Source organism: Rattus norvegicus, chromosome 19 (genome assembly GCF_036323735.1).
Source record: "Rattus norvegicus strain BN/NHsdMcwi chromosome 19, GRCr8, whole genome shotgun sequence".
Classification (NCBI taxonomy): domain Eukaryota; kingdom Metazoa; phylum Chordata; class Mammalia; order Rodentia; family Muridae; genus Rattus; species Rattus norvegicus.
Window position 1 is genome coordinate 2,300,607 of NC_086037.1, and position 11,744 is coordinate 2,312,350.

The 11,744-nt window shown below is 37.8% G+C and overlaps 1 protein-coding gene across 3 annotated transcripts in view; it reads left to right on the forward strand.

The window, feature by feature from the left end:
• The window catches only part of Cdh11 (cadherin 11), a 159,180-nt gene extending 147,646 nt beyond the window's left edge, over nucleotides 1-11,534 (forward strand). For 2 of the 3 annotated variants that reach the window (XM_063278319.1, XM_006255059.5), the window contains 2 exons: nucleotides 6,421-6,672; nucleotides 8,732-10,056. In XM_063278319.1, coding sequence (XP_063134389.1) covers nucleotides 6,421-6,672; nucleotides 8,732-9,228 — 749 coding nt within the window. In that variant the 3' untranslated portion in view covers nucleotides 9,229-10,056. Of the gene's footprint in view, nucleotides 1-6,420; nucleotides 6,673-8,731 lie in introns of all 3 variants that reach the window. The other variant, NM_053392.1, reaches the window with a different exon arrangement.
• Nucleotides 11,535-11,744: the final 210 nt, after the last annotated feature.

Sequence of the window (11,744 nt, forward strand, 5' to 3'; positions counted from 1 at the left end):
TCTTTCTACTGTGCAGACATCCTGATGTCTCAGCATCTGTTTATGTCATTTTCAATATAAACAATGTATCTGTTCTTTTGTTCTTATATTATCCCTAGCAATGGTTTTCTCACCAAAATTAACAACAGTCTTTTCTTCTTCCAGTGTTAGCTTTACCTTTTAGCTTTTTATTTATGACGGTTATGCATCCTTCTGTTTTTCAGTCCCTTCAGAAGTCCAACTTATGACTGTTGTTATGCCCAAGAACGTTTTAATACCACTGTAATCATCTCCAAATTCATGTGTAGTAGAAACTGGTGGATTTTTATTCTTCCCATCATATTGATTAACTCCACTGCTAGTGTACTTTTTCTCCCTTAATGGTTGGATGTACACAAATATCAGTGAATGTTTTAGACATTTTCTTTCTAAATTCCCTCTAGCTACTATTTTAACCCATTGGCTTAAACACTTCAAATGTCTTATATGTCTGTAACTGTTGGTGTCCCACTAAGTTCATCCTGGTCATCATGGTCCCTATTCTCGTGTTTGTGTAGGACGTACTTAAGTAGTACATCATCTTCTTCATTCTGCACTCCTCTAGTATAGAGAATTGAATTAATGTCACAGCAAGTTTACAAGAAAAAATGTAATAAGCTATATTCAAGTCCTGTCAACGCCATTACACAATGTACACACAGATGTCTCACAGGTATCTGCTTGAATAACATAGCTACACACAAGCAACAATTGCTGCCATGTTTCCTTTGTCATTTATTACTATTATTATTTATTATTATTCTTTATTTTATAGATACTACAGTCAATCCCCTATCTCAGCAGTGTACAACTTATTGTTTCTTTTGGAACAATTACAGCCATTGCAGTCTTACAACATCTTTCGTATTAGTAATTTAAAGACCATTTTGTTTAGAATTTCGATATTGTAGTATTCCCAACCCTGAAAAATACTGGGACAATCAAAGATCATATAAATCCTCTCTATTTTACACACACACACACACACACACACACACACACACACACACACACACACACACAAATGCATATATATATATATGTATATGTATATGATAAAGCTACTTGCCTGTCTTAGAAAAGCCAGAGCCCAGTAGAAAGTGAACAAATGTTTATTCTGCTAGTCACTTGATAAAGCATTGTCTTAATATATGCAGAGATTTTACTGAAGTGGATGGATCTACTTTGTCCCTAAGAGTTTGATAAATTGGTAGAACAGGCAATTTTGACTGAGAAGAAAGAATATATTTCCATAGGATCATGGCCTCCTTTATATTTCCACACATATGCAGTGATCTCAAAAGCAGATTCTCAGACTAAGAGTCATGGAAGGAGAGTTGTTCAACTTCTGAGGCTAAAACAACAGAGAACCAAGATTGGCTAGGACGGGCTTCGGCTGGATGTCAATATGAAAACAGGTGATCATTCCAGCCCCTTGGTGCCATCACATTTTAACATGCAGGAACTATACCCACTTCAGGCAACACATTTTTGATTATGGAGATTTAGGGTACTGTGCAGTCCAATATCAAAGGCTATTTCTCCACCATCCTTTTTCTTTTAGTGTCACATTTTTTTTATCTTTATTAACTTGAGTATTTATTTACATCTTGATTGTTATTCCCCTTCCCGGTTTCTGGGCCAACATCCCCCTAACCCCTCCCCCTCCCCTTCTATAGGGGCTTCCCCTCCCCATCCTCCCCCCATTACCACCCTTTCCCCAACAATCACGTTCACTAGGTGTTCAATCTTGGCTGGACCAAGGGCTTCCCCTTCCACTGTCATTCTTACTAGGCAATTCATTGCTACCTATGAGGTTGGAGCCCAGGGTCAGTCTATGTACCTCCCCACTGGGCTACATCATCATTATAATGCTTACATTAGCATCCCAACCTCCTGCCATGGAGATGATTATCATTAGGAAACTTTGATTTTTTTTTCAGTATAATGAAAAACTATGCAGGTAAAAGCAGCATGCAATTAGAAGCCCATGTTCTAGACATAAATTTTTAAAGCCTGAATTTATTTTCTCCATTTATAGAAATGCTACCATCTTTGCATGACATATACTTGTAATTAATGCCAACATTTGCAAAGTTTTGCCTAAGTGGGGAAAAAGTAGAACTTGTTATCTACTTTCATTCATAGCTGAAAATATTGAGAATCAGGATAAGAAGCCAAGGTGCTTGACAACTTTTTTTAATCCTGGGGAAATACATAGCCTGGAACTGAAGCACAAATGTGGTCCTTACTTATGGAGTGTATGCACTTCTGTGTGGGCAGTTGCATTTGAAGCTTTGGTGACATTTCCAAGAATTCATTTTTCTATCTGTGCCAATAAGTTTCTCATCCTCATTAGTCTCCTACTCAAAGAGAAGAGCTTCCAGAAAAGTATTAATATTCTCTGGGCATTTTCAACAGGCTGACACCACACTAAGTGTTTCTGTGCATAGAATCAGTGTTAATCCTAAATATATTAATTTCATGTCTAAAAAGAAATAACAAATATGGAGACGATTCAACATGTAAGTTACTTCTATTTGATCCTTAAAACTGAGTGGTTTGACTATTTACAGGCTTTTGATAAATAGGAAAAGAATCTGGGAAGTCTCAAAACATAACATTTAAAATTAATTCAATATTCATCTTTTTATAATTCCTTCTACTTACCATGTAGAAGCCTACCTATCCCTGTAAATGTGCCTAATTTAATCACTTCTTTTCCTTTTATAAATCTAAACTAAGGGGACTTACAAAAACATGGGGTGAGTGGCCAGCTGCTTAGAAAAATTTAGGTGAAAATTATACATAATCATTCTTAGAGCGCAGTGTTTGTTTCCAGAAAGGAGTTCTACTATTGTTGTTTGTGTCTTCTCTCATGAGTCCATTTAGAACTGATTTTCACTTGTTCCTGACAATATTTTTTTAAATTTTTGACCATGTTCTGGATGGATCACAAGAAATCCCATCATAGGCTACAATGCTAGTGCTGAGAACTGCTCATATGGTTTATGTGTTAAAGCAATTTAGATCATTTCAATGTGAGGTCAAATTCTTAAACAAGCCTCCTGTCTATGACCTTAACCCTTCACTAAGGCCCATGGGTGGACTTGGCATTGGATGATAAGTTTCTGTTTGGCAAATTCAGTTGACATTTTGGAAGACAAGCCCAGAGGACAATCAGAGGAGTATGTTACATCATTTAGTTCTAGTATTGGCAAATTATGAATAGTTCTCCTTGTTTAAAAGATGAGCAAGTGACACTTTAGACAGGATTTTGCAATTGGTATTTCTGGAAGACTCGTAGTATGTTTCTTTCCTATCTCCAGAACTAATCCTAATCCCTTTGTCCATAGATATCCTTTACTAGAAGATATTCAAAAAGAAGAATTAAAGATCCCACTGCTATATACTCAGAGATTAGACCTGGTTCAGCCATCCCAGAACTTGAAATGCAATTTTCTGTAATAATTTTGGTGCTTCTTAGAGCAGCTAGACTTACAGAGAATGACACATCTCGGACTCACATATTGCTCATGTTTTCAGAACTGATTTACACTAGTGTTTGGGTTTCAGTTCCTTCTCTATAGAAACCTGACTTCTAGGATCTGAAGAGGCAAGCTTGTGTGGATGACTTGTTGAAAAATAGATTTAAAATTATTACTTCAAAAGTTTTTATAAGAACAAAAAGTAAACATGCTCAGTTCAGGTTCTTTTCAGCCATGATATCATGGTGTTAGAGTAGAACCTTCATAGTCAAGCAAGTCAAGGTCTGCTATGGAGTTCAGCTATATTACAGTTAGTTTGACTCAATTGATTTGCTTATTTTATGTATTTTAGTATTTATTTTATTCATAATGTCTATAATGATATTTCAGGTCATTGAACTGGAGTAAAGTTTGCAAATGCTCAGTTGTCTTATAAGTCGGGAAAATAGAAAAGAGACAATGTCTTTAAATAGTTTATTATAGACACATACATTTAATTACTAACTTAGGGGTAGTAGTGTCACAGGGAACAGAAAAGCATCATTACGAGACTAACTATTATTTGGCTAGTTTACTTTCCACACTATTTTATGTAATACACATAACTTTTACCTAAAGAGAAAAGCACAATGTACCAATCACACAAAACCCTGAAAATCTAAAAGTGAGAGACTTAGTGCTTTGGCTTGGTAGAGGGGTTGGCAGTTCTATGACTGAGAAACTGTTATCCTAGAGATTGTCAAAGTCAGTGAATCAATATGGCTTACAGTCAGCCCCACTCAGACTATATGTTCAACCTTCCACAAGAGTAGGTCTACCAATAAAATAATTTTTGTTACCAAAATCCATAAATTTCACTTTGAGATTTTTGGATATTTTTTCCTACTACAGGAACAAAGTTATGGCCTATCAAGCTACTTCAGGGTTTCTATTAGCTGTAGAATTCCCTTTGATATAAATTATTGCTTCCTAAGCTACAAAGAGACAGTCCACATCAGCAGATCAGGGTGATGGAACATGTGCAATTCCTACTTTTTTTTAACCAACTTTTCCCACTAGGTAAGATAGCCTGTATTTTGTAGCTGCCCATAGAGTGAACATGATGAGGAAGCATTACTGCGGAGAGGTTATAAAACATGGAGAAATAAGAAAGCTACCATCTGGAATCTTCATTTAACTTTTCCCAGGACCTAATTACACTATTCGCTCAACTAATATTTATGAAATATCTGCTGTGTGCCTGACAGTAAAGGGCCTGAGATGAATCAGATTAAAAATCCCCTGTTCTCTCAAAATCCCTGATCTCATTGAGGTTAAAGTGGTTTTGTTAACAAATCCTGAGTGATGTGTAGAATATGTATTTCTGTAGAAACAGGAATATACAATGTGATGAGTCACCTCGTACAGAAGTAAAAGAGAGGCCCCAGAGGCATCCTTAAAGGATTAGTCGGGGATGTATTCTTGAGCCAGGAGAAATCCAACTTTCACAATAGGAAGAATAGTCAATTGAGGCAAGGAAACGGGTGAAAAAGCAGCTGGAACAGCAATGAGCACTACCAAAAGAACCAAAATGCAAATGCTTTACTCCTTCTTTAAAAGGGAAACAAGAATACCCTTGGGAGGGACTAGGGAGGCAAAGTTTAGAACAGAGGCAGAAGGAAATCCCATTCAGAGCCTGCCCCATATGTGGTCCATACATATACAGCCACCCAATTAGAAAAGATGGATGAAGCAAAGAAGTGCAGGCTGACAGGAGCCGGATGTAGATCTCTCTTGAGAGACACAGCCAGAATACAGCAAATACATAGCCGAATGCTGGCAGCAAACCACTGAACTGAGAATGGGACCCCCGTTGATGGAATCTTAGAAAGGACTGAAAGAGCTTGAAGGGGCTTGAGACCCCATATGAACAACAATGCCAACCAACCAGGGACTAAGGCCCTACCCAAAGATTATACATGGACTGACCCTGGGCTCCAACCTCATAGGTAGCAATGAATAGCCTAATAAGGACACCAGTGGAAGGGGAAGCCCTTGGTCCTGCCAAGACTGAAACCTCAGTGAATGGGATTGCTGGGGGGAGGGTGGTAATAGGGATAGGATGGGGAGGGGAACACTCATATCGAAGAGGAGGGGGAGGGGTCAGGGGGATGTTGGCCTGGAAACCGGGAAGGGGAGTAACAATCGAAATGTAAACAAGAAATACTCAAGTTAATAAAGATGGGGAAAAAAGTAATTTATTAAAATTTCTGTGAAAATAAATCAAAATAGAAACAAAAAACAAAACAAAACAAAAAACCAAAAAACCAAAAAACAAAACAAAACAAAACAAAACAACAACAAAAAAAAGAAGTGATCTCTCCACAATGGGCTGTACTTCGATTGGGACAACAGACTACGTTATGCTGGAAACATGATCAAGTCTAGATAAAGAAAACACAATGCCATGCTTCACCATCTTAGGCTGTGTAACATGAGTGAGAATCTATGAATCAGGTGTAATATGCTTAATGAGTTGGTCACTTATTTCTTGTTTGAATTTCAAAGAAACAAGAATACTCAAGTATTTGTACTTTACTGAAGGACTTCCTTTTCCTATGGCGCATGAGTGGGTTTATGTTTTGGGTGAAGCTTGAGGAAGGATGTGGAATTTCTTTAGAAAATTCAAACCCAAACTGCCAAAGAACAAATCCTAAAATGCCAATTTCTCAAATTTATTCCAAAATGTAGATATGATTCTGAAATCCTATAATGCTATTGTCCTCTATTAACATCTAGTTGAATTAACAAGTGAGAAAAGTTCTAACTTTGACCTCGGTAATCTGAAACATGTCTTCAAGCTGGCGAGCTGCAGGCAACTGCCATAGATATGGTCCTATGATGAAAACTTACCCTGTCTCTCTCCTTCAAACAGATAACACTGCAGGAGTATATGCCCGACGTGGAGGGTTCAGTCGGCAGAAGCAGGACCTCTACCTCCTGCCCATTGTGATTAGCGATGGTGGCATCCCACCTATGAGTAGCACCAATACCCTCACTATAAAAGTCTGTGGGTGTGATGTGAATGGGGCACTGTTGTCCTGTAACGCTGAAGCCTACATCCTGAATGCCGGTCTGAGCACTGGGGCATTGATCGCCATCCTTGCCTGCATCGTCATTCTTCTGGGTAAGGATCTCTCTGCCCCATGGTCCAACCGATGCACATGCTTCAAGAGACTTACCCAGTACAGAGTGACTGCAAGGACTGTACTGTGTACATTCACACAGTTTAAAACAAACCGCAAGATGCAATAGCTCTCGTGAAGTCTATTGCACAGTGGGTAAGGAGGCTGAGCTGGCCAATTATGCTGGAAGAATTTGAGGAAAATCCTAATGTGGACTTTACGTGGTATGATAGGACAGTAAAGCAAATGCCATCAGTGAGCTGGAGGGACACTGGAAACAGTTGTATAGCTGAAGAATTTATGCAGAAACCTGATATATGAGGGAGGTTTTTCTGTTTAAGAATAGAAATGAAAATGGATTAGGAGCAATGGAACCAAAAGAATAATTATTGTTGCAATGGATAGATGAAGAAAGAGGAGGACCTCTGCCAGAAGAAGCAGAGCAGGGATCTTCTAATTACCTGCAGCATCTATCCATCTGCTTGCTTTGACTTATGGCCATACCCATGAGCTTCTCCATCAGTTGGTGATGAGGTAGGCCTTACTTCTGCTCATGTTGTAACAGAACCAAGTACCACTGTAGGACTTCAAATGCAAGGCATCTTACAACAAATTTACTTATTTTCTATAGGATGAATTAATAGGACCACCTCCATAGGAAGGAGGCAGAGAGGTTGGTTTAGCAGTTATTAGGTGCTATCTGGGAGTCATATCCTATGGAAAAGTCTGAGAGATATAGACAGATGTCTTCAAAGTTTCTATATTGGATGAATTCAGATTCTCAAGGAAGGAATTCACAATCAAATGAAGGTACATTGTTGATTCTGTGGTTGGGACATAAGGTAGTATGGATGTAGGTTAGAGAATGTCTGGCATTGGACAAAGGTGTCAGACATATTCCTAGAGAACATGCACAAATTCTGGAAGTAGAATTTTATAGCTAATGAAAGATGCTGTACTGTGTGGGTGCTCCAAACTAGGTATAAAGCTCTCTCAAAAATTAATGCTAGATGTATAAACCAAAGTATGATAATAAATGTTAGATCATGGAGCAGGAGCCGATAGCCCTGTCTTGTTTCTGACATGGGATACCAAGAAATGTTCCTGAGATGAACAAAAAACCAAAAGCAAGCATAAACAAGCAAATAACAACAGCAAAACAAATCCATTAGTCAGTTAAATAACAACAACAACAAAAGTGAAAAAGGAACCTGGGGAGGATGAATATGCAGCAGAGAAGTCACAGGGCTCCTGGAACTTGTGTAATCTGAGTTAAGTCTAGTTTCTAATCCCTGATCCTTAGAAAGATGTGAACCCAAAGCTCTCACTTTATTTGCCAAAAGCAGCTGCAAGCCTTGTTTTCTGTCTTGTGTGGGAGAGTCTTCAAACAAATGATTTTTGGAGCCTCCTGATGAGAGTGGGGAGGGCACTGAATCGATAGAAATTAAGAAGTATCTAGCATTCCATATAAATGATTGCTGGCTCTGCCAAGTGCGCAAGCCTAGTGGAATACTTCTCCCAGGAAAGATAGGATGGCCACACCTGTGTTTTTAAATAGCATTCCATTTTTATGTTCATTAGGCAGTATATTTTTCGTCCGAGGGTTTTTATAGTTGCCCCCTCACTCTTATGGTAAGATTTACTTCTGTATTACAGAGTAGGGCCTTTGGACAGGAGTCGCCTATTTTCATAGTCCTGAGCGAACATTTTAATCTTAAATGTGGGGGAGTCAGTTATACTTGTTTGCAAGAAGAAATAGGCATTCATGTTCCTCTTTCAGGAAACAGTAATCCTCCCTGATTCTTCAGAGGACTGCCAAATAGCATTGCGATTCATTTGCAAAACACTGAAGATAATTCCAATCTGTCAGTTCACAGGGTATGATGCTCTCAGGGCAGATTGTACAGACAGAGGCAGGTCAGCGTGTAGCTCTTTGGGAGTTCTGGGGAAAGATCCTTTCTCTCATCACTCCAGGTTCTTAAGCAGAGCGCCTCTGGGATGACTAAGCAGGCAGGTTAGGCTTAACTTTGGGTTGCTGACATTCTTTTTCTTATCCTACAGTCATCGTTGTGTTGTTTGTGACCCTGAGGAGGCAAAAGAAAGAACCACTCATTGTATTTGAAGAAGAGGATGTCCGGGAGAACATCATAACCTATGATGATGAAGGGGGTGGTGAGGAAGACACCGAAGCCTTCGACATTGCCACCCTGCAGAATCCTGACGGTATCAATGGATTTATCCCTCGCAAAGATATCAAACCTGAGTATCAGTACATGCCTAGACCTGGGCTGCGACCAGCACCCAACAGTGTGGATGTGGACGACTTCATCAACACAAGAATACAGGAGGCCGATAATGATCCCACGGCCCCTCCCTATGACTCCATCCAAATCTATGGTTATGAGGGCAGGGGTTCCGTGGCTGGGTCCCTGAGCTCCTTGGAGTCTGCCACCACAGATTCGGACCTGGACTACGACTATCTACAGAACTGGGGACCTCGTTTTAAGAAATTAGCAGACTTGTATGGCTCCAAAGACACTTTTGATGATGACTCTTAACAATAATGATACAAATTTGGCCTTAAGAACTGTGTCTGGCATTCTCAAGAATCTAGAAGATGTGTAAACAGGTATTTTTTTAAATCAAGGAAAGGCTCATTTAAAACAAGCAGAGTTTTACAGAGAGGAAACATTTAATAAAACCGCAAGGACATCAAAGTGGAAAATACTGTGAAGTACCTTTTCCCACTAAAAAAAGCAAATATTGAAGTTGTTTATCAACTTCACTAGAGAAAAAACCACTTGGCACACGAAATATTTAAATGGAGGAAAAGTCCACAGTGAACTTACAATGAAGGGAAATCGTCTATGTGTTATGAACATCTGAGTCTCTCTTATTTTATTTTTTAATTTGTCAAAGAAGCTTCCACAAAATTAGAAAGGACAACAGTTCTGAGCTGTAATTTCGCCTTAAACTATGGACACTCTATCTGTAGTGCATTTTTAAACTTGAAATATATAATATCCAGCCAGCTTAAACCCATACAATGTATGTACAATACAATGTACAATTATGTCTCTTGAGCATCAATCTTGTTACTGCTGATTCTTGTAAATCTTTTTGCTTCTACTTTCATCCTAAACTAATACGTGCCAGATATAACTGTCTTGTTTCAGTGAGGAGCACCCTATTTCTATGTCATTTTTAATGTATCTATTTGTACAATTTTAAAGTTCTTATTTTAGTATACATACAAATATCAGTATTCTGACATGTACGAAAATGTTACAGCATCACACTTATATTTTATGAACATTGTACTGTTGCTTTAATATGAGCTTCTATATAAGAAGCAATCTTTGAAATAAAAAAAGATTCTTTTTTAATTCTGGGTTTGATTCTTAACATTGAAAAAAATAAGGATTTCTAATGATCCATTTATATTTCTAATTTAATTGTTATCTTTTAATAACCCTATTTATGATCTGTTGTAGTCTGCTGCTCTTATTGTTTATTTAAATCAAATATGTTTGGGTTTTTTTAAAGATAAGATTCTGTATCTTCATGTAAATTATTTTTGTATGTTCTGGCTTTTCCTGGAGTATATCTTTAAAGAAGGACATTAGAGATCTAGACTAGCCTATGATTAGCCTATGGATTTACAATATGTTATATATTATGCATTTAACTTGTGAACTCACAGTTATGAGAGACAAATTCATGAGGACTGTCAGACCTCTCGATGTTCTAGATATAGACTTGATGGCCCGCCTTGAGCATTGTGGCGTTGAAGGGGTTCATAGTCAAAACCAACTCTGGTTTTCCATATGTAATTTTTATTAGGATAAAGACTGACTGACAGTTGAAAGTGCTCATTTTTTTCCTCCTGTAATTTTATTTTGTCTTCAAATAATATAAAATTTCAAGTCTTGATGAGAGAAAGGACAATTCACTTTCCAACCTTTATTTTAGAAGATGCTTTGGGTCATGTACTCTCAATGAGATCAGGGACTATGTTGAACAGTGATGATTGATGTCATTTGATCTGTGATATGCCACAGTCATATGCAGTTGCCTCTAGTTTCCTGGAAAGTGGAACTTCTGGGAAGGACCTTTCACTTGTACAACGGACCAAAGGTCCAGACAAAGCAATACTTGGGAAGACACCGCACAGAGTCACACTGCAACTACTTCCTCTCCTTTTCTTGAAACACAAGACACATGCTGTTTTTTCCCTTGGATTATGGATATTTTTGGTTCTTTTTTACTTTATTGTAGTTATTTTTTGAGACCTTATACACTATTTTTTTATGATGTGCTCACTCCCAGTTTACAATGCATCGACATTGAATCAGTTGACTAATTCAATGGGAGAAAATCAGTGGACATGCCACTTGAGAGTCTTTTATCACAGGAAGGAATGTGCATTCTAGGTACTTGCAAAATTGCAGGTTAAGTTTATTTTATAGATAGACTTTGTAATCCAAAGAATATTTTGCTAAGTTTATGCTGATCTCCAATTGAATTGAAATAACTGACTAACTCAAAAGGAAAACGAACCTTGTTTACTCAGCTGTAAGTCCCCTCACCATCACAATGATTCTTTTACTTATGTAGGAATGTAGTCAGAATAGAGTTGACAACTCCATTTTCACATTTTTATGCCAAGGAACTTTTTTCCCCAGTACTGTCTACTTTTCAATAGTTAAGAGGTCTTGTTTTTCTTATTCTCTTCCCTTTTCCTTTTTCTTTCCTTTTTCTTTTTTCTTTCCTTTTCTTTCTTTCTTTCCTTTTTTACTTTAAGGATCTTAATGTTTGTAGAATCCTCTTAGAAGCTTGGAAATAAAATGTCTTTCCCAATTCATGGAATCTTTTTTTCATTCGGAACATGTTACCTTAAAAGCATTTTATCTTAAGGGGTCCTTCCTTACTTGCTTATAAAGCAATCACAGCTTCATGACATTGGTGTACACACACATGAAAAAGAAATTCTGGTGTGTTCTATCTGACATGTGTCTATCTGGTATGGTATGGCTTACACTTATCATTCATTCATTCATTCACTTATTGATTC